The sequence below is a fragment of the Pristis pectinata genome, chromosome 7 (assembly GCF_009764475.1).
Source record: "Pristis pectinata isolate sPriPec2 chromosome 7, sPriPec2.1.pri, whole genome shotgun sequence".
In the NCBI taxonomy this organism is placed as follows: domain Eukaryota; kingdom Metazoa; phylum Chordata; class Chondrichthyes; order Rhinopristiformes; family Pristidae; genus Pristis; species Pristis pectinata.
In genome coordinates, this window is record NC_067411.1 from 86,996,512 (window position 1) to 87,020,894 (window position 24,383).

General features: G+C 39.7%; 1 protein-coding gene across 2 annotated transcripts in view; it reads right to left on the reverse strand.

Annotated features, from left to right (window-relative positions):
• Positions 1 to 14,220: 14,220 nt before the first annotated feature.
• Positions 14,221 to 24,383, reverse strand: part of mcc (MCC regulator of WNT signaling pathway) — a 114,112-nt gene continuing 103,949 nt past the window's right edge. For both annotated transcript variants that reach the window (XM_052019542.1, XM_052019540.1), the window contains exons 16-19: positions 23,867 to 24,067; positions 21,441 to 21,538; positions 18,639 to 18,761; positions 14,221 to 17,700 (exon numbers count right to left, since the gene is read on the reverse strand). In XM_052019542.1, the coding sequence (XP_051875502.1) occupies positions 17,520 to 17,700; positions 18,639 to 18,761; positions 21,441 to 21,538; positions 23,867 to 24,067 (603 nt within the window). In that variant the 3' untranslated portion in view covers positions 14,221 to 17,519. The remainder of the gene's footprint in view (positions 17,701 to 18,638; positions 18,762 to 21,440; positions 21,539 to 23,866; positions 24,068 to 24,383) is intronic.

Consider the following 24,383-nt stretch of genomic DNA (forward strand, 5'->3'; position numbering starts at 1 on the left):
ACAAATGTCAATGGTGTTGTGGATAGTGTGGAGGACTGTCGCAGCTTGCAGAGGGACATTGATAGGATGCAGAGCTGGTCTGAGAAGTGGCAGATGGAGTTCAATCTGGAGAAGTGTGAGGTGGTACACTTTGGAAGGACAAACTCCAAGGTGGAGTACAAGGCTAATGGCAGGATTCTGGGTAGCGTGGAGGAGCAGAGGGATCTGGGGGTTCATATCCACAGATCACTGAAAGTTGCCTCACAGGTGGATAGGGTAGTTAAGAAAGCTTATGGGATGTTAGCTTTCATAAGTCATGGGATCGAGTTTAAGAACTGCGAGGTAATAATGCAGCTCTACAAAACTCTGGTTAGACCACACTTGGAGTACTGTGTCCAGTTCTGGTCGCCTCATTACAGGAAGGATGTGGAAGCGTTGGAAAGGGTGCAGAGGAGATTTACCAGGATGCTGCCTGGATTGGAGAGTATGGATTATGAGGAGAGGCTAAGGGAGCTAGGGCTTTACTCATTGGAGAGGAGGAGGATGAGGGGAGACATGATAGAAGTATATAAAATACTAAGAGTAGACAGTCAGTGCCTCTTTCCCAGGGCACCAATGCTCAATACAAGAGGGCATGGCTTTAAAGTAATGGGTGGGAAGTTTAAGGGAAATATCAGATGGAGGCTTTTCACCCAGAGAGTGGTTGGTGCATGGAATGCACTGCATGGGGTAGTGGTGGAGGCAGATACATCGGTCAAGTTCAAGAGATTGTTAGATAAGCATATGGAGGAATTTAAAATAGGGGGATATGTGGGAGGAAGGGGTTAGATAGTCTTAGGTGTGGTTTAAAGGTCAGCACAACATGGTGGGCCGAAGGGCCTGTATTGTGCTGTATTGTTCTATGGTTCATAACAGGGTTTTACTTCCAGTGTATCTGAGGCCTTGTTTGCCTGCAGCGATCACAGCTCGCCTTCCTGTATGTACACAGGCTCCATTCCTTGAGTTTATGTGAGCTTGCAATAAGAGTTGAGGTTCACAATGCCTTCCCGAATGTGCCTTGTCCATATTGATTAGTGCGGAACTGCAGCATGTTGGTGAGAATCAATTTGAAAGCATTTCTGAAGAATTTCCCTGTCCTGGTGATTTCTTGCTCTAACTGAGCTCAGATCCCCATTTTTGGGAGTCTGGTGTCAGGTATTGTGAACTTATGTGAACATAATGTGAGCAAAGCGGGTTTGATGTTCAGAAACATGAACACCTGTGGAACCCTTACTTTCCCACTCAAGGAAGGGACACAGCACTTCTTACCCACCCACTTGGGCCTGCAAGTGCTTCCTGCCCCACCTTAGGCAGAATTTACAGATCCCAGTTTGGCCCCATTAGCCACATCAGAATGTGCAGTGAAAGTAAGTTATCCTTAACCCCAATGGACAGCCAGAGTCAAACCAAAGAAAGACGTGGTTTCTGCCAGATCAATCTTACCCTTTCTGTGCTCTCCCTGCACTTGGCTCATTTTTATTAACTAAAGGGAAAACGTATCTTTTTTTTTGAAGAAAAGATAGTTAAAATACACAGTGAAAAATACACAAATCCAAAACATTGTTGAACAAGAAACAGCTTAACATCGCACTTTTGTCAGCATCTGAGAACGGAAAGCTGACCTTTTCATTATCCTCCACCATCCTGATCCCACAGCCAATGGATCAAAGCAAAGCTCTAAGTAAAAACTGGGAATACTCAGCAAATGGATATAAAATGTTATCAGTTCAAATGGTGATTTTTCATCAGATGGTTCTGCAAGCTGACACATGAGTCAGCAGGTACTAGCATGGAAAGAAGATTGGCTGACTGGCAGAAGGCAAAGAATGGGAATAAAGGGGGCCTTTTCTGGTTGGCAGCTGGTGACTAGTGGAGTTCCACAAGGGTCGGTGTTGGGTCCGCTACTTTTCACGTTATATGTTAATGATCTAGATGATGGACTTGATGGCTTTGTGGCCAAGTTTGCAGATGATACAAAGATAGGTGGAGGGGCAGGTAGTGTTGAGGAAGCAGGGAGTCTACAGAGGACTTGGGCTGGTTGGGAGAATGGGCAAAGAAGTGACAGATAGGATGCAGTGTAGGGAAGTGTACGGTCATGCACTTTAGTAGAAGGAATAAAAGCGTAGACTATTTTCTAAATGGGGAGATGCAGAGTGATTTGGGAGGCCTAGTGCAGGATTCCCTAAAGGTTAACTTGTTGTTTGAGTTGGTAGTAAGGAAAGCAAATGCAATGTTAGCATTCATTTTGAGAAAACTAGAATATAAAAGCCAAGATGTGATGCTGAGGCCTTATTAGGCATTGGTCAGACCACATTTGAGGATTGTGAGCAGTTTTGGGCCCCATATCTGAGGAAGGATGTGCTGGTATTGGAGAGGGTCCAGAGGTGGTTTACAAGAATGATCCCAGGAATGAAAAGGTTAATGTATGAGGAGCATTTGATATCTCTGGGCCTGTACTCTCTGGAGTTTAGAAAGATTCATTGAAAACTACTGAATATTGAGAGACCTGGATAGAGTGGATGTGGAGAGGATATTTCCAGTAGTGGGAGAGTCTAGGACTAGTGGGCACAGCCTCAGAATAGAAGGACACCCCTTTAGAACAGAGATGAGGAGGAATTCCTTTAGCCAGAGAGTGCTGAATCTGTGGAATCCATTACCACAGACGGCTGTGGAGGCCAAGTCATTGGGTATATTTAAAGTGGAGGTTGATAGTTCCTTGATTAGTAAGGGTGTCAAAGATTACGGGGAGAAGGCAGGAGAATGGGGTTGAGAGAGAAAAATAAATCATAAATCATGATCAAATGGTGGAGCAGATGGGCTGAATGGCCTAATTCTTCTCCTACATCTTATGAGTCGTGAATGATACTGAACATTAAATAACTACTATGAGAAGGCGGCTCCAAGAATAGCCCCTTTTTCAAAAGTAATGGACTCAGCAACAATACCGAAGAAAAGATTAGAGCATTTGCAACTAATGTTAGCCAGAAGTGCCAAGTGGATGATCCATTTCAACCTCTTACTGATGCGAAAACCATTTTTCAGTCAACTTAATTCACTCTGTGTGTTATCAGGAAACCATTGATAGCACTGGATAAAGCAAAAGCTTTGGAACCAAACTACTGCTGTGTTGAAATGTTGACGGTTTGCGCTTCAGACTACCTGTCTCTCAAAAAGCTTTTCCAGTATAGTTTAAATTCTTACACATATCTGACGATGGAAAATTGCCCATTTAAATGCTGTCCACAAAAAGCAGGGCAAAACTAACCCAACTAATTTATGCTATCAATCTACTTTGAATCATAAGCATATTTGAGAGCAAGAGCGTGAACGAGAGCAGGAAGCAGTTTGAAAAGGTAGGCCCGTTGTTGATGTTCTTGTTGCTGTGGTGAGTTGATAGGCCTGTTGATTAGCCAATTTGCCAATAAAAAAGAAGTTAGGGTCAAGCGGAGCCGCCATTGTTGGAGTGGACAGTGTTAGAGTGGGGAGCTGAGGGTTTGGCATGAAGAGGCGGAGTAGGTGAACAGAGACTACTGGTAAGTTCTCTCTCTTTTGCTGTTAATTGTAAATTTTATTTGTACAGGACAGTGGGAATAGCAAGTAAAGGCAGAAGTATGGTCCTCCTGTAGGATGTGGGAAACCAGAGAGACCTCCAGTGTCCCTGATGACTTCACCTCCAGGAAGTGCATCCAGCTGCAGCTCCTTACAGACCGCATTAGGGAGCTGGAGCTGCAGCTGGATGAACTCCAGATCATTCAGAAAGCTAAGGAGATGATAAATTGGAGTTACCAGGAGGCAGTTACATCTAGGGTCCGGGATGTAGGTAGTTGGGTGACCAATAGGGGAGGCAAAAGGAACAGGCAGGCAGTACTGGATACCCTGGTGACCGTTTCCCTTGGTAACAAATATATCGTTTTGGATGCTGTTGGGGGGGGGGATGAGTGACCAGTGGAGAGCAACAGCCACCGGGTGTCTGGCATGGAGTCTGGCTCTGTGGCTCAGAAGGACAGTGGGGGGGAAAAAGAGGAGTGCGATAGTGACAGGGGATTCTGTAGACAAGAACAAAACTCCCAGATGGTATGTTGCCTCCCAGGTGCCAGGGTCAGGGATGTCTAAGATTGAGTTCACAGCATTCTTAAGGGGGAGGGGGAGGATCCAGAAGCTGTGGTGCACATTGGCACCAACGACATAGGTAAGATGAGGGATGAGGTCCTGTATTGGGAGTTAAGAAGGAAGCTAAAAAGCAGGACCTCAATCTCTGGATTGCTGCCTGTGCCACACGCCAGGAAGGGAAAGAATAGGAAGATATGGCAGACTAATGAGTGGCTAAAGAGTTGATGCAGGGGACAGGGCTTCGTACTTTCGGATCATTGGGATCTCTTCTGGGGAAGGTATGACCTCTACAAAAGGGATGGGTTACACCCGAACTGGAGAGGGACCAATGTCCTTGCCGGCAGGTTTGCTAGAGCTGTTGGGGAGGGTTTAAACTAGCTTGGCAGGGGGAAGGGAACCGGAGTGTCAGCTTAGAGGATGGATCAGTTGGTGTAGAATTAGATGTGATATGTACAGAGAAGGTGAGGAAGGATAGGCAGGAGACGGGGTATAAATGCAATCAGTTAGATGAGTTGAAATGTGTTTACCTTAATGCAAGAAGTGTTAAGATAAGGGTGATGAACTTAGAGCATGGATCAGTACATGGAATTATGATGTTGTGGCCATTACAGAGACTTGGCTGGAGTGGCTGCTTGAGGTTCTGGGGCTTAGACATTTCAAAAGGGATAGGGAAGGGGGTAGAAGGGTTGGGGGTGGGGGGGGTGGCATTGCTAATCAGGGATAATTTCACAGCTGTAGGAAGAGAGGACATCATAGAAGGTCTATTGAGTCTGTGTGGATGGAAGTCAGATCACTCTATTTGTATTTTATAGGCCCCCAAATAGCCATCAGGACACTGAAGAGCAGATAAGTAGGCAGATTATGGAAAGGTGCAAAAGTACCAGGGTTGTTGTCATGAGTGACTTCAACTTCCCTAATACTGATTTGCCCCTCCTTAGTACAAAAGGCTTAGATGGGGCAGAAGGATTCCTGACACAGTATGTAGACAGACTGACCACAGGAGAGGCCATGCAGGATCCGGTAGTAGGCAATGAACCTGGTCAGGTGAAAGACCTCTCAGTGGGCGAACATTTCGGGGATAGTGACCACAACTCCCTGACCTTCAGCATAGCCATGGATAAAGATAGGAGCAGACATTATGGGAAAATATTTAATTGGGGAGGGCAAGTTACGATGGTAATTAGACAAGAATATGGGAGCATAAACTGGGAACAGATGTTCTCTGGTAATTGCACAGCAGAAATGTGGGAGGTTGTTTAGGGACCACTTGCATGGGGTTCTAGATAGATTTGTCCCGCTGAGACAAGGAAAGGGTGGTAGGAACCATGGTTAACAAGAGAGGTGGAAGGTTTACTCAAGAGGAAGAAGGAAGCATATTTAAGGTTACGGAAACAAAAATCAGATAGGGCTCGAGAGTTATAAGGTAGCCAGGAAGGAGCTTAAGAAAGGACTTAGGAGAGCTAGAAGGGGACATGAGAAGGCCTTGGCAAGTCAGATTAAGGAAAACCCTAAGGCATTCTACACATATGTGAGGAACAAGAGGATGACTAGGGTGAGGGTAGGACTGCTCAGGGATGGGGGGGGGGGGGGGGAGGAATGTGTCTGGAGGCAAAGGAGGTCGGAGAGGTCCTTAATGAATATTTTGCTTCAGTATTCACCAGCGAGAGGGACTTTAATGAATGTGAGTTTAGTGTAGAACAGGCAAATGTATTGGAGCATGTTGAGGTTAAGAAAGAAGCAGTATTGGAGCTACTAAAAAGCATTAAGATAGATAAGTCCCTGGGGTCAGACAGGATATACCCCAGGTTACTATGGGAAGCAAGGGAAGATATTGCTGGAGCATTAACAATGATTTTTTGAGTCCTCCCTGGCCACAGGAGTAGTACCGGAGAATTGGAGGATGGCAAATGTTGTTCCATTGTTCAAGAAAGGTAAAAGGGATAATCCTGGGAATTATGGACCAGTGAGTCTTACATCAATGTTGGGCAAACTATTGGAGACAATTCTTAGGGACAGGATTTATGGGCATTTGGAGAAGCATAGTCTTATTAGGGATAGTCAACATGGCTTTGTGAAGGGCAGGTCATGCCTCACAAGCATAATATTTTGAAGAAGTGACAAAACAAATTGATGAAGGTAGTGCAGTGGATGTGGTACATAGGGATTTTAGCAAGGTGTTTGACAATGTTCCCCATGGTAGGCTCATTCAGAAAGTCATGAGGTAATAGGATCTATGGAAAATTGGCTGTGTGGTTTCGAAATTGGCTTGCCCACAGAAGGCAGAAGGTGGTTGTAGAAGGGGAGTATTCGACCTGGAGGTCGGTGACTAGTGGTGTTCCTCATGGATCTGTTCTGGGACCCCCTGCTCTTTGTGATTTTTATAAATGATTTGGATGAGGAAGTGGAAGGATGGGTTGGTAAGTATGAAGATGACACAAAAGTTGGTGGTACAGTAGATAGTGAAGAAGGTTGTCATAGGTTGCAACAGGATTTAGACAAGATGCAGGGCTGGGCAGAGAAGTGGCAGATGGAGTTCAATCTGGAGAAATGTGAAGTGATACATTTTGGAAGAAAGAACTTGAAGGCAGAGTACATGGTTAATGGCAGGATTCTTAGCAGTATGGAGGAACAGAGAGATCTTAGGGTCCAAATATGTAGATCCCTCAAAGTTGCCTCACAAGTGAATAGGGCAGTTAAGGAGGAGTATGGTGTGCTGGCCTTCATTAGCCGGGGGATTGTGTTCAAGAGCCGACAGGTAATGTTGCAGCTCTATAAGACTCTGGTTAGACCACATTTGGAATATTGTGTTCAGTTCTGGTCACCACATTATAGGAAGGATGTGGAAGCTTTGGAGAGGGTGCACAGGAGATTTACAAGGATGCTACCTGAGTCAGAGCGCATGTCTTATGAGGAGAGGTTGAGCGAGTTAGAGCTTTTCTCTTTGGAGCGATAGAGAATGAGAAGAGACTTGATAGAAGTATATAAGGTTATGAGAGGCATAGACAGAGTGGACAGCCAGCATCTTTTCCCCAGGGTGGCAATGGCCAATACTAGAGGTCACCCGTTTAATGTGCATGGAGGGAAAGTTCAGGGGAGATGTCAGAAGTATGTTTTTTTTTTACAGAGAGTGGTAGGTGCCTGGAACACACTGCCGGGGATGGTAGAAGGGTCCGATATGATAGGGTCATTTAAGACACTATTAGATAGACATATGGACGAAAGAAAAATAGAGGGTTATGGGAGGTGGAGAGTGGGATAGATTGAATGGGGATAAGGTTTATATAGGTCGGCCCAACATCACGGGCCAAAGGGCCCGTACTGTGCTGTACCATTCTATGTTCATATTTAGGGAATATGTTAGTAGCTTTTACTACCAAAGTCACCCAATCGCTCATCTCTATACCTCTTGGTGCTCTTTGTCCAAACATAAGTTCAAGTCTGAATTCCAGAGGTGAGGCAAGACTGTCCTTGATATCAATGTAGCATTTGACTGAGTACGGCAACAAGGAGCCCAATAAACTGAAATTGTCACTGGTTGGTGTCATTACTCACAAATGAAGATGGTTGTGATTTTTGGAGGTCAATCGTCCCAGCTCCAAGGTATCACTGCGGAAGATCTCAGGAGAATATTCTGGGCTCCACAATATTCAGCTGCTTCATCAATATTCTTCCTCTATCACATCAGAAATGGAGATGCTTTCTTATGTTTACAAAATGTTCATGTCCATCCAAAGTTCCTTGAACAATGAAGCAGTACATGCCAGTATGCAGCAGGACCTAGACAGCATTTAGGCATGGGCTGACAAATGCCAAGTAACATTCACACCACATTGGTATAACTATTACCTACAAGAATATGTACAACCACATGCCTTTGATATTCAGTGGCATTACCTCTGTTGAATCCCATTGCATCAACATCCTGGGGTTGCCATTGATCAGAAGCTTAACTGGAGCAGCTTCATAAATACTAAAGCTACAAGATCGGGTTAGAGGCGTGACATCCTGCAGCAAGTAGCTCACCTCCAGACTTTTAGGTAAGTATAACAGTGACAGAATTGATTAAATAAATAAATATTCTAAGATTAACATGGTAGACTTGGATTCAAGGAAGAGGTTCTTGTAGTCTCTGTGGGTGAAAGCACAGACTGTAGATGAGAAAACTGATCACAGCAACAGGGAGCCATTCAAGTTGTGGGAATGAACAGAAATGTAGTGAACATAGAACATTACAGCACAGTTCAGGCCCTTTGGCCCACAATGTTGTGTTGACATTTTATCCTGAAATTACCCAGTGGTAATAGGAAACAGCATAGTTTGGGGGTGGAGTGGGGGAGTTAGATACTGTTTCTGCAGCTGTGGTCATGGGTCCCAAAGGGTGTGTTGCCTACCTAATGCTAGGATCGAAGACATTTTCTTAGGGCTGGAGAGGAATGGAGTGGGAGGAGAAAGATCCATTGATCATGGTCTCTGTTGGAACCCCAGTAACATTACTGGAGCAAAAGAAAGATCACAAGACAAGGGAGCAGAAGCAGGCCATTCGGCCCATCGAGTCTGCTCCAAGGAAAAGGGAAAAAAGAAATGAGAAATGGGGAATGGGGGGGGGGGGAACTATTCTAATCCCAATTTCCAGCCCTATCCCCATATCCCTTGATACCCTGACTATTTAGATATCTATCTATCTCCTCCTTGAATGCCCCCACTGATCTGGCCTCCACTGCTGTACGTGGCAAGGAGTTCCACAAATTCACCACCCTCTGGCTAAAGAAATTTCTCCTCATCTCTGTTTTGAAACTGTACCCTCTAATTCTAAGATTGTGCCCTCTGGTCCTGGACTCACCCACCAAGGGAAACAGCCTAGCCACATCTACTCTGTCCTTTCCTATCAACATTTTAAATGTTCTCATTCTTCCGTACTCCAGTGAGTACAGTCCAAGAGCCTACAAACGCTCATCATACGTAAGCCCTTTCATTCCTGGAATCATCCTCGTAAATCTCCTCTGAACCCTCTCCAACGTCAGCACATCCTTCCTAAGGTGTGGGGCCCAAAACTGTGCACAGTATTCCAAATGAGGCCTCATTAGTGCCCCGTAGAGCCTCATCAACACTTCCTTACTTTTATACACTATACCTCTCGAAATGAATGCCAACATAGCATTCGCTTTCTTTACCACCGATCCTACCTGGTGGTTAACCGTTAAGGTATCCTGTACGAGTACCCCCAAGTCCCTTTGTGCTTCCGTACTTTGAATTTTCTCTCCTTCTAGATAATAATCTGCCCACTTATTTCTGCTTCCAAAGTGTACAACTGCACATTTCCCAACATTGAATCTCATCTGCCATTTCCTTGCCCAGAAATGCTGTTGAAAGACTATGTGCATCAAGGGTCCAAATTAAAAAGCAGAACCACAAAGGTAATAAACCTTGGATTACCACTTGAGCCTTGTGCAAATTGAATGTGTGGCTCTGTAATGTAAGTGCAGGATGTGATATAAGAATTAGAACTGCCTATAACTTCAATCTACTTACTGGGAACCAAATTAGCAGCAATAGCATTGAGACTGAATTCAAGGAACATTTAAGAGATGATTTCCCAGATCAGTAGGAGCAAACAGGCTACTGTATTTCTATTGTTAATACCAAGATTAATTAAAGATTTGACAAGTTAAGGTATCTTTAGGGAAGAGAGACCATGGTATAGACTTTAATACAAAAAATTAAAGTAATGTAGTTCTATTGAAACCAGTTTTAAATCTGAGTAAAGCAAACAAAATAGGAATAAGCTGTTGACTGTGGTAAATTTGGAAACTAGAAATTAGGTAACATTTAAAAATTAGTATTGGTTTCCAAGTAACAATTACAAGTCATTTTTTGTCCCTCAAGACAAAAGAAAAATCCAATGGGAAAAGTGATCCAGCCATTGCAAATTAAGAGAAGTGAAAAATAATATTAGATCAAAAGAAGAAGTTGTAAGTAGTGGAGGAGTGCAGGTTTAAAGTGTATGAGGTGCTCAAAGAAATCATTAGTAAAAAAAAAGCACTTAAGAAATTAACTGGACTGAAAGTTGATAAATCCTGATGCCGTATATATACAGGGGTTCTGAAAGGAACAGCAATGGAAATAGTGGATTTATTTGTTGTCATTTTCCAGAATATTCTCTGGATTCCAGATCAGTTCCTATAATTAGGAAGATGGCAAATGTAACCCCATTATTTAAAAAGGGAGGAAGAGAGAGAAAATAGGTATTTACAGACCAGTTATCCCATCCTCAGCAGGAGGGAAAACGCTTTGAAACAGCTAGATATCAACTATATTGAAATTACAAAAATCAACAATGTGGAAGGAGAAACAGAGTTAACATTTTAGGTTAATGATTTTTCACTTCAATTTAACTTCTATAGTTTGCAGTTATAATTGTAATTTATATTAAAAGCAAGGAAAGTGTAGAGCTTAGACCTAACTGCCTAATACCAAGATAGACATACTTGGAATATTGTCACTTAAGTTGTAGAAAACTAAGAAAAGATTTTTTTTTAGTGTAAGGTTTCGATATATTCTTCCCATCAGGCAGTCTGTCAGGATGGAGGATGACTTACTTCCATTCCAGTTCTGTGGGTTCTGACATGGTAATTGATTTATTATTGTCACATACACCAAGATAGTGAAAAACTTTGATATGCAATGCCATTCATACTGATCATTCCAAACGTAAGTACATTGAGGTAGTACAAAGCAAAAAACAATACAGAATGCAGAATATAATGTTACAGTTACAGAGAAAGTGCAGTAAGGTGCCTCAATGGCCAGCTCAAGGAACAAGTTGATGGGTACACCTTCTGGAAGGGTAATCAAGGACAGAAGAACTATTTATGGGTTGGTTTTCCGTACAGAAAAGGTTAATCTTGCTTCTCAGCAACATCCCCAAGGGAAGAAGCTCCAGTTCATTCTATTACGAAACCAACGTGCTGTGGTTATGACTCCAATCCTGGAAGGTACAGAAGAGGTTAAGAAGGAATGTTACTCTAAGTTTGAGCAAATTTTGACAGTCCCAATGGGAGGCAAACTGATTTCCTTTGCAGTTTCAGTGTCAGAGCCAGAAGGGACACAAACCTCTGGAAAGGTGTGATTAGCAAGGAAAGGTGGGGAAAGTCAGCTCTGATAGTCATCCTCCTGATAAATGCTTGGAACAGAACTTTGTGATAACCAACACCTTGTTTTGTCGGTGATACAGATAAAGTCTCAGGGCAAAACTTTGGTCTGAGCATTACTACACTCTAGCAAGTGATATCGTCCTAATGAGGGACCTCTTGGCATCTGCTTCATTAAGGCTATGACAGCAGCAACAAATTCTGGACTCACCACCAGTCTGTCATCTCTGCCATTATGGCCCCAAAACAAAAATGGCAACAGAATTGCTGCTGCAGAAAAATATGAAAGGACTCAAAAAAGCCTGCAGACAAAGATCTAGTGAGTCAGCACCTCACAGACAACCCAATGATCTGAGAGCCAGCTCTCCTATGTAAATATTGGGGGATCCCAACAAGACTGAGCTGCACTTTGAAACACTTGTTACCAGCCATTAATAAGCTTGGGACTTGCACACTTAACTATGCAAATACAGAAATCCCAGACTTGTTGGCCTTTAAATAGATAAATGCTGGCAGTTTGGAACCCCCGTCATTTAACAGCAAAACCTGGCTATTACTTTTTTTTCCTGTAATGACTCAGGACTTTATCTTCCTATTGAAGATGCTAATCTACGTCATCCTGCAGTCTTTCATAATTCTCATCACAATCTGTTTTATGGCCAGTTCAAAAGCTGATCCTATAATGAAGCATTCAATCTGTTGTACAAAATCAAAGGATCCTAACACCTCTGCTTTCCTTATAATCAGTATTATTCAGGCCTATAAAATGCTGATCTGCCATCACATTCCACACAATCCAATACAAAGCCTCAGTTTAAAGGTCAAATAAATGCAATTTATAGGCATTGTATCGCAGTTCATTGTTCTCATGTTGCTTTCCTTTAAGCATGTTGCATTACATGCTCCTAATTCGAGTTTCTTTTGTGCATGGAAAGGATAAGTAGGGTCATGACTGGCTTCATGGTTTCTGCGTACCACTTAAGATTCAACTAGCTTTCTACTTGTTTTTAAAGTCACAGAATGTTTTCTTAAAAACATTTTTAATTGAAATGAGCATTTCGCAAAACTCAGGAGGTACCTTTTTAGAGAAGCCTCCTTTTTATCCTCTGGTCCTTTAAATCTGGAGAATTTATTTGGTATAATCTAGTATAAACGTCTCAGCATAAACATTTGTTGGATAAAATGTTTTATTCCTATCCTTTATATTCTCCAACAATCTCTATTCATATGGCTACATTCCCTTCAATCCTAATGGTAGGAGGCATATTTTGACCATTAGCAGATTGACCAGTTACATGTCCATTTGATCTACCAGAAGGAAAATTTGACAGCATCTCTCATGGCAAAACAAAGGGCTGGTTGGTCTGGTTGATTTTTATACAATAAATTATTGAAAATAAAAACTGAAAGTGTTAGAAATCTGAAATTAAAAGAGAAAATGCCAGCAATGCTCAACAGGTCAGACAGCATCTGTGTAAAGCGAAACAATTAACTAATTCAGGTGAAGACCCTCTGTCAGAACTGGGAGAGAAATAACAGCAGGTGGGGGGGGGGGGGGCGGAGGGATGTGGGGATGGACATGAGAAAGGGAATATGTTACGAGGCCAGAGTTGCCACAGGGATAAGTTGTTCAAGTCCTATGGTCATTTGGATTAATAGGGATACTTAGATGATGATAATACAAGCAAAGCAGCAAAATGTGTTGCAAATAGCAAGGCTATGGGACATATCCAACAGGTCAGGCTGTGCTCATGAAGAGAAAAGCTAAGCAACAGAGGAATGGCAGACAGCAGAAGTGACCAGTTCTGACACAAAATGAGAAAGCAAGTTACCTGAATTTTTTTAAATTGCACATGCTGGAAATCTGAAATAAGTTACCTGAAGTGCAAATTTTGATATAGAATCTGGAAGGCTGCAATGTGCCCAGAGGGAAGATGATGCTGTTCCTCAAGCTTGCGTTGGGCCTTGTGGGAATAGGTGAAAGGACAGGTGTTGCATTCCTGCAGTTGTATGGGAAAGTGCCATAAAAAAGTTGGTAGGGATGGAAGATGGGATCAGGGAGTCATGAAGAAAAAAATCTCTTCAAAATGCTGAAAGGGGAGGGGAATGTGTTTGTTGATGGAATCTTTGATAGAGCTGGCAGAAATGGAAGGATGGCCCATTGAATGTAGAGGCTGGTGTGGGGTGGAAAGTGAATTTCTTTACAGTAATGGGATTAACTCTCACTCTCCCTCTGAAATTGTCTACTAAGTTGTTTAGTTCTATCAAAGAGCCACAAAATTAAATAAAAGCCAAGCATACCAAATCCAGCCTGGTTGATCCATCAGAGTCATCCTGGAGGTTTGGCAAAAATTGGGAGAGCTTATTATACTTCTTTGTAGCTCAGATAGAACTGAGCAACTTGGAGTCAAGAGACTGCAGATGCTGGAGTCTGGAGCAACAAACAATGCAGGGTTTTGACCAGAATCATCGCCAATTCCTTTCCTCTCACAGATACTACTCGACCTGCTCGAGTTGCTCCAGCAGATTGCTTGTTGAACTGAGCAAGTTACTTGCTATTTCAGAGGAACGTCAACCTCTTCGCCCCGGATCTGGAAACAGACCAGATAAGGACACAAGGTTTCCAACCATTTGTGAATCAGTTTTTATTTTTAAATAAAAATTCAGTAGGCGCATGGTCACCATTACTAATTAATTTAAAAAATGCTTCTATTTTTAATTAACTGAATGCAAATTCACAAAATTCCACAATGGAATCTCAACTCATGGAATCCAGTTCATTAATGCAGGTCTGTAAATCACTCGTCACTTTCATGGTGCACGTGCTAATGTCTCCCACTGGCAATCAAGACTTCCAACAAATGGATGAGAATCTCAAAACATTACCAAATCATTAATACCATAAGATGTTATTAAAAGTATTTATTCTAGATACAAGGTTTTTTGCAAAATAACAAGTATTATAAATGTCTCTTCATATAAATAAATGCAGAGTTTGTACAATTCTATACAAAACAAATTGTTTTACATTTTACAGCAACTAGGAAAACTAAAAAATATAAACATACAATAGGAGTTATAAACCATCATACCTTCAAAGACTAGAGGTGCTCAAGTTCTCAGAAATTAATTCTAACGGAATTGGAACTAATATGTTGTAGATGCCAGCATTTGGACATTTTACACGTAAATGCAATGAAGATAATTTTGTTACAAAACATATTTAAATTAATAAGTCATTCAAGTTGTTATACATATTTGACATCCTGATTTGTGGCATTCCTTTTATTCTGCCCTGTGTCCAGCTTTGAACAAAGTACCCCTTCAATTTGTACAACATGATGTACAATTTGAAGGGGTACATAACGTACAAAATGGTAACCTACTCAACTGATAATACTAAATGCATAATAAATAAAACCAGGGAAGAAATGTATTAATTTACTAGCGCATCTCAATCCCCCTCCTATCTTGTTCCATATTTTATAACCTGATGAGTAGCTGACTGGGAACAGATGGTTTGAAATGTCACTCCAACGAAACACAATAAAAGACATTCAACTGATAAAAATCAAAGATGGAATTCACTTTGCTTTACCTCATTTCTTGGCGTCTGATATTATTGGAGAGCAGTAATTGCCTTCTATGTGGAACTGGAACAAAGTTAAGTGTGAAATATGAATTTTACTTGGGGAATAAATAACCTCCTGTGATGTTAACTCACATTCTATTTTTAGTATAAATAAAACAAATTTCTTTTGCAGTAATTTACAAATAATTAAAATATTTTCTGAAAAAACAATTTTCAAACATATTAAAACATTTTGGACAATTATTACATTGAAGTGAAAACAGAAAATTTGTTTACATGCACTCACCTTTAGGTGATTTTTCAAATAGTGTATTCCATATAACACTGATTATTTAGGTTGGTCAATAAGGAAAACAACTAAAACAAATAACTGTTAGCCCCATGTTTACAACCTGGACCATTTAAAACATCCTTAATTCATACAAGGTATCTGCTATAAATTTTCTCATGAGACTAGTAAGTCCCACTTCCCTTGCAATGTTTACTTTAAATTTATGAGCAGATACATGTTTAGTTTTAAGACAAGACAAATAACTCATTCAAAAGGAATTATATATTTGCAAAGAGAGAATATGGCATGTGAAGCATACCTTAACTTTAGAAAAAGTTATTGCTTAAATGCGAGTTAAAGCTGTATTTTTATATCTTATTATTGAAGATAACCTTTTCTCATCTGCATCTCATAATAAGGTAAGCGCACTAGTCTGCATTGGGATGAAGAGAGATGCATGCACAAAATTGTAATACATATATATTTTTAAGCAGAATTCCACACTATACTGTGATCGTTCATCTCCTAACTTGTCCCAACTGGTATCAAAAATGATGTAATATTTGACTGAATATGATTTGAGGACTGAAGCTAAAAATAGTTGTCCCAAAGTAAAGCAGTTCAAATATCAAAGTTACTTTCAGATTTATGTAAGACCTTTTTCATCTTGATTTGATATCAAAAGACATGATCTTCAGACTAGGGTTATGCCTTTTCTGGATCACATCAGAGACTACAAAAGTACTACATTGTCTAAAACATACTTTGGGATGTCAACAGTTATAAAATAAATGCAAGTCTATCATTAAGTGAAGGAACTTTACCTAGGAGTGAACTGGTCTTTACATTAGTAAAATTGGTATGTATTGGAACAGGTTTAATATTTTGGAATGTACGTCTAAAAGATCAGCAAATTTTCTTCAAAAGTAATTCAAATGCTGCCTGTTTAGGCCATGGTGTTGAATATTCATTAACAGGAACATGAACCTTCTCATCCAATGCAATAATCAGGAAATCTAGAGGTCTATTGGATTGTTTAATTAAATTACTTCTTTTCTGCTTAATTAATATCTGCCAGTTTGAAATTCTTATAGAATTCCAAGCCTCTTTGGAGATGAACCAATCGAGGCATCAATCATATCTTCTTATTCAGCAAGAAAGATTTCTTAAACATGCTATCAAAGGTAATTGAACAATGTTTAAGAAACTTCTCACAACTAATCCAATGAGAAAGAGGGGGAAAAAAAACTACCTTAAGTTGCCTAGAAATTACATGATATAAACCTGGAAAGAGGGGCTTTGTAGTTACATAACTGGTCCCCTAAAGGAAAAGAGCCCACTGTTCTTTTTCCCCTCATCTGTATGGTTAAATATACTCGCCTTATGTGGCGTTATCAAATTAAAAGATGATTTACACTAATTTTGCATGTGTATTGATCAAACCAATTTGGCCAGTTCTGATCTATTTCTGTCAAAGTCTTGGGTTATTTTGACTCAAAATGTGAATATCCAAGCCTCAAGTCATCTGTGTCCAAGGCAAAATTAATTGTAGTAAAAGGACCATTTGAATAAAGTTATGAACAACAAATTCAATTGGTGTCTCTAAAGTAAAAGATTAAGGATGATATTGCCATAGTCCATTTTTAACTATAAGGTGATCCATTCTGTATGTAACCATTGGAATTTGCCTAATTATATATTGCACTGAAGTGCAGCACATTAAAATCCATACAAACCTTCAAAGAATTAAATAAATTTGTCTTGTAAGGATTAGAGCAATTTTTTCAGCTAACTTACCATACTCGCTGTTTTGTATCAATATCAAATGAAACAGTTACTAACAGTTTTCACAAGAATTATTTCAAACGATGTCAATTTTGCAGTTAAAATGCAAATCTTCTTATTGTATAATGAGGATGGCTTTTTCTGGAAACAGTATGTAATTTTCATAAATTTGAATGTAACATTGACAACTGAAAATAAAGCAGCAGCAGCATCCATTACATGCTCAAATTCTCACAATACAGTTATTTGCCTATTTGGTACAAAATGGTGATAAAACCAGCTGTTTTCTAAGAAAATTATGGATGCCCATTTGCCATATTCAGACATTAAAATATGCGTGTTTCTGTTAAAATGCAAAAGTGTTTTGCAGGCACATCTAAGAAGTGATTTATTGGTGTCAGATGCCATGTGTGACATGTTATGGAAAATCCTGTTTCTCCATAATATTGTGCTGGTGCTTCAAATGTGACAGTTGGGTAAATTCACATCGATGTGATAAAGGTGCCAATATTACTTCTCCTATCTTCGTATTGATGTCTTCTGAATAAATGTAGTAGATAATTTACAACATTGACACCATTTGTACATTTTTTTTTTAAAGTGATGTCTCATTTGTTTGAGGTCTAGAGTTTTCTTCCTCAAGCAGCGCAATTCTTTGCTTTAGCATTCTCACTTGTGTCTCATGTCTCTCCACCATGGCCATCATTTGCGCTTCCAGTTTCTTCAGTTTGTTTTGATGTTTCTTCTTTGCTTTCTCATATGCTGCTACTAAGTTACTGCAAGTGTCAACAATATACAAAATATGATCAAAACATTGTTAGATCACTAAGATTTGGATCTATGCACAGATTTCACATCAGTGTTTTCCACTTGCGCACCTATAGACAGATTACACATCTTGCTACATTACAATAGAAGGATATAAATGTGAGACAATAAATCTTGGTGTTAATTGTAATTAATTTTTTAAAAAAATTAATGATTCCTAATGGATTTTTTCTAGATGTTGTACTTAGAAAGATGAATTGTAGGAAAAAATCTTCAACTCAAGTTACATCTCCAAAAGGAGACTGTGGAATTGGCCCAGTACAAACAAATAGGTACTTATATTACTGAAGTAGATTTAATACTTAAAAACATTTTAACATTACAGTATTTTTCCTTAAATGTATCAAATGGTCAAAGTCATTTAAAAGCAGTCAAATAGCATTTGACAACAGTGGGGGATGCAGGGCAGGGTCTCAGCCTCAAGGTACACCGTCTGAGGTCCAGATGGTACTCGCAGACTGCTCCGCATCATGGGACAGCTATGGCAGAGAGCTGGAGGATGATTGGACCCCCAGGGCCATGGGAATAGCACACAGGATGAGCTTAGGGAGCGTGCCTCTTTCAGCTTATTGGCTCTATAATTCTGACCAAAGATGTGACAACTGATCCATCTCTGCAAATGTGCAGAGTCAGTGTGTGGAACAGATTCCTGCAAAATGGAAGAGAGATCTGGTATAAAAAAATAACTAAATTTGTTAACCCACATTTTCCTTGGGCTATTTATAGTTTCCATTTGTTGGTGTGAAAATCAAAAGCCAATAAAGAGAAAATAACCTTTCATTACACCTAGTTAGATTTTTTTTTCTATTTAAACTTCTTAATTGATCAACTCAATTTAAGGCAGACTTCAATGACACATTTTATATTGCAATTTCAAATCACATACCTGTTCGCTCGTTTGAGGTCATTAACAAACTCTGCAGACTGCTGATGTCGCACTTCACTGCTTTTTGTCATTCTTTCTAAAGCAGTTACCAGCTCCTGCACACGAGATTTCAGTTTTTTCTCTCTGTATTTGCCAAAGACAATTCAGGATAAAATAACAGTGAATTTGGTAAAGGAAAAGATCATTCAATCCATCATACCTAAACTGTTTGTTCCCCAACAGGAAGCCCTCTTATTCCTGTACTTCCCATTCCTAATGCTAATCTAATTTCCTCTGAATTTGACTTTTAAAAATAGGTAGTGAAGGATTCTGCAGATTTTCAGTGTGGAAGTTAAATCTGTCATACGATAGAGTAAGAGTTATACAGCACAGAAATGGACCCTTCAGCCCAACTCGTCCATGCCAACCAAGGTGCCTTTGTGAGCTAGTCCCATTTGCCTGCATTTGGCCAATATCCCTCTAAACCACTCCTCTCAATCAACGTCTTATCCAAATGTCTTTTAAATGTTGTAATTGTACCCACCTCTACCACTTCCACTGGCAGCTTGTTCCATATACCCACCACCGTGTGTGGAAAATGTTGCCCCTCAGGTCCCTTTAAAATTTTCTCCTTTCACCTTAAACCTATGCTCCCTAGTTTTAAGCTTCCTTACCGTGCGGAAAAAGAATCTGACCATCCACCTTATCTATATCCCATGAATCCATAAACCTCTAAGGTCACCACTCAGCTTCCTTTGCTCCAGGGAAAGCAGTCCCAGCCTATTCAGTGTCTCCTTATAACTCAAGCTCTCCAGTCCCAGTAACATTCTCGTGAATCCTTTCTAGATCTTCTCTAGTTTTATTCACATAGTTTTTTTCCTATTTTTGTTATTACACCAGTCCAAAATTAATCCCACTTCTTTTCCCTCAATATAATCCTCATACATTACTGCATCAAATAACTATCCACCCTTTCAAACATTGTGTATAGTATTCCATATTCTAAATCATTTGCAAATAAATTTCTATTAATCATTTAGAGAAAATAATTTTGTCTGTTCATCCAAATAAACCAGTTTTAAATCTGTTAAATGTTAGTTTTTGCTTTAGTGGAAACAATTCCAGCATCCTGGGTCTTTTCTCACAATTACTATTTCAAGTCCCAGCTAACATCTGGTGATTAACACCGGTGAAGACACAAGGCTGGGTTTCAACTATATACAGTATATTGTCCCTCATCCGAGGCTAAGAAAAGAGAAATTGCCCAAAATACAATCCTTCAGGGATTATACAAATTGCCTTGCAGTTTTTCCTTCTCTGCTATGTACTTGTGCTCTGATTTAATGAATGAATCTTGCCTTCATTAAGCTGTTCACAAACTTTCAAAAATACCTTCACTCCTTGGTCTGTTTACTTGGTTCCATTCTTCACATTGGAACAATATTGGGATTCCTACCTTTTTTGACATCTACGTTGATGATTATTCTTGGTTATACATAATTTCAAAGTTAGCAGACCCACAGATGTAACAAACTAGGTAGAATAAATGGGGATTACCAAAAATAACCAGATGTATCATTTTTAAGAGGAAATCTGATGGAGTGCAGACACAAATCTTTGAATTTGGCACAAAAAATTGAAAATACAAGCCCTTTAGCTTTATAAATATAGAGGCATGGATTACAAAAGAAAGGATCTTTCTGTGGCAAGATTTTGCTTATGAATAAACTTTAGCAGGATATTGAAAAATCTAGGGTGGATTTCACTTTTGGCCAAAAATCTTGACTTTTTGCATCAGTAATGTCCTCCACTTAAATACTATCACATCAAATTAAAAAGGAAAGTTAAACCATCTAAAATAATTCACGCTTCATGCAGATGGTAGGAGTCTTGTTTGCTAAGTTGTATGCAAATTACCACAAGACATAGGAGCAGAATTAGGCCATTCAGCCCATCGAGTTTGCTCCACCATTTGATCATGGCTGATTTATTTTTCCCTCTCAACACCATTCCCCTGCCTTCTCCCCATAACCTTTGATGCCCTTACTAATCAAGAACCTATCAACCTCTGCTTTAAATATACCCAATGACTTGGCCTCCATAGCCATCAGTGGCAATGAATTCCAAAAATTCACCACCCTCTTGCTAAAAAAATTCCTCCTCATATCTGTTCTAGAGGGATGTCCTTCTATTTTGAGGATGTGCCCTTTGGTCCTAGACTCTCTCACCACTGGAAACATCCTCTCCACGTCCACTCTATCCAGGCCTTTCACTATTCGGTAGGTTTCAATGAGATCCCCCTCATCCTTCTAAACTCCAGCAAGTACAGACCCAGAGCCATCAAATGCTTCTCATATGTTAACCCCTTCATTCCTGGGATCATTCCTGTAAACCTCCTCTGGACCCTCTCCAATGCCAGCACATCCTTTCTTAGATATGGGGGCCAAAACTGCTCACAATACTCCAGATATGGTCTGACCAACACGTTATAAAGCCTCAGCATTACATCCTTGCTTTTATATTCTAGTCCTCTCAAAATGAATGCTAACATTGCATTTGCTTTCCTTATTACCGACTCAACCTGCAAGTTAACCTTTAGGGAATCCTGCACTAGGACTCCCAAAACCTTTTGCACCTCAGATTTCTATGCATCTCTAAATTACAATGCCAGTATGACAAAGAATATTGGTGATAAGTTCATTTTAAAGTGACAGATTTAACTCATGACAAAACTGAATCATGGTTCACTGCTGTTAATACAAAATGTGCACACAATGTTTAGAATTTCTGAATGAAGACATCTTATTTGAAAACACCACTCACCGCCTCAATCCATTTGTTAGTTCAACTGCAAGTTCACTGTCATTGTATGTTCTGAGTTCAGCTAGTGATACAGTATGTGTTACTTCATCACTACAATCCTGAAATATTACAAAGATACAAGAAATTAGGCAGAAATTATGCATCCTTTGGGATATAAATGGAGAATTCATTACATCAAATCCACATATATTTAATTCAAGATGCAACAAATCAACAAACAAGGGAGACAACTCTTCCACATAAAAAGATTAACAGGCAGTAAAGAGGATATCAAGATGTTTCACTGGCAATCTAATCAATTTTTATTGCATCACACTCAGATATTTTAACATGAGAAAGAGGCGATATCTTGAATACATCATACAATTCAATTTTTTTTTGATGAATTACTAAGGCGATCAAGGTTATACATTTGACTGAAGCTCAAATCAGTGAAGTGAACTATACTATTCCAAACCTGACCCATGATTGCTTGATATTGACTAAGCCACTGAAATATCCCTTACCTTGACATGCAAGGTAATGGCCCAGGATTTGCTGGGGTTACTGGCTGTGCTGCACAGATTACTGGCATTTATCCATGCAGGAATGCAGAAATCCTGATATTGTCGATTCAGTTCTGACAGCTATTTCTCCACCTGGAGTCCAACAATGTAGCAGGAAATTGCTAAGATTCTTCAGCATTTACACCATGGGAATGTGCTTTTGGAACTATTCCCAAAATTAGACCTAGTACAGAATCTCTGAGTACATTCATTTGAATGGTGATTTGATGCCTACAGGAAAAATAAAATTATCTTTTCTTTTAAACTTCATATTTCCTGTGTTTTAGTTATTTGGAAGTGTTTCTATGCATTTTTTATAATTTTTTTCCCCGAAAGTTTAATGACAAAACTTTTTAATGCTTAATATATTTTTTAATGTAAATGAATGACAGCTTTAACAATTGACAGCCAGGTGCAGAGTTTGTTCTAGCCACCGATGAGTCTCAGTTCCATTGTATAAGGGACATGTACCACTTGGATCAGGATGATCTTGGCAGTGAGACTGCCCATAAGGGATAGTATCAGGTAAGTTAAGGACAATAGGAATGCAAGCAGTCAATGAGGAAAACAAAATCATTGCCAAAGAGTAATGTACATCATAAACAGCAGTGGTCCAAGTACTGAACCCTATGAAACGCAAATATGCATCTACCGCCAATCCTAATAAGAGCCATACCTCAACTCTCCAATTTCCATTATGTACCAATTTTGTATTTATGCTGACACTGCTGTTGCTTATGTAAAGGTCAAAAATTCAGCTGGGCTTGAAATTGGATATCCACAATAAGGTCATGAACAGCAGAGATTAGGAATTAATGTCATAAGAACATTTGAAAAAGGAGTAGGCTATTCAAACCCTCTGGTGTAATGCAAACAGATGAACCCCTTTCAGCCCTGCAGTCTCATGCCAGCTTCATCTTCATTCACAGCAAGGAGTATAATGAAGTGATGGTGTCAAGATACTGTAAATGCACAGAAAGCAAATAAAGCACCTTTACAGGATCTCAGAATGCTGGACAGTCTAAATGGTTCAACTTACTACCAGAGTAGATGGCAAGATTGATAAAGAAACAAATTTCAGCAGGCACGAAATAAATTTGGCAGGGCTTAAAATCAAACCTGAGAAAGATGAAAAGAAATTATGGGAAACCATACGAGGGGTAAATTGAAATGTGAAGTGTAGTGAAATACACTAAGATGAAAAATCTGGGAGCGTGGAGTAATTTGGTTGGCCATCTTTTGACCCATAATGATTTAGGCCAGCACCAATTAAAATATCAAAGATCATGTCATGACAACAGTTACTTGCATTTTTGCAATACACTTGATGATACATTTTTTCTGTAGTTTGGGCACAAGTGTTGTGTGTCTATGTGACAGGAAGTGAACAGAAGCCAAATGAGAAAAGTAAATGCCAATGGGAGCGAGAAACTGGAAGTATCTTTGAGTTATGGCTAATAATTAAGAGACAAGGACAGGTGATAATTGAGGAAAATATTACAGTTAGCATCAGCAATTTAGATTAAGCTCTCAGTCTCTCGTTTATTGAAACATCATTTTTAAATGGCTATTGAATGGTCCCCTAGTACGATAAGATGAAGTCTTGACCTCACAATCTACCCCATTATGGCCTTGCACCTATTGTCTGCCTGCATTGCACTCTCTCTGTAGCTGTAACACTATTCTGCATTCTGATATTGTTTTCCCTTGTATTACCTCAATGCACTGATGTGATGAGACGATCTGTATGGATGGCAAGCAAAACAAAGTTTTTCACTGAACCTCGGTACATGTGACAATAATAAACTACAAATTTATCAGCTATGTTACACCATGCTTCTTGCGTGGAATTTAATGTGTAATGGTGAAATTGATTTTTACTTGTTTATCTTTTCCTCCACTGCTGGTTGAGCTGAGAGATCGCATACGTTGCTCCTTTTGCTCTTCCACCTCTGATTTCAGGTGCTCAATATGAACCAAGTAAGCTTGTTCCTGAGCTTCTCGTGTGCTAAGCTTCAATTCAAGTGCTTTCTTCTCCTTCTCCATCAAGTAAAGCTGGGCTTTAAGTTCTGCCATTTCCTCCTTCAAACGACAGAAATATTCAGTTTCAAAAGTAATTTTCAGATATCATAAAAATGTATCAGCTGTGGTAAAATGTATTGTTAAGAATGATCAAACCTCAGATCCATATTAATTATCAAACAAAATACTTCACATCACTAGAGAAAAGAGGCTTTCACCTCATTAGATCAATGCCTGAATACACAAAAAAGATGGTTATCTAGTTGACCATATCACAGAACTGAATCTTATGGGACCACTCCCTCAACACTGGGTCTCCCCACATCAATGCTTGCCTCATTCAGATATGGAAGTCCACCTTACTGGCTTGCAGCAT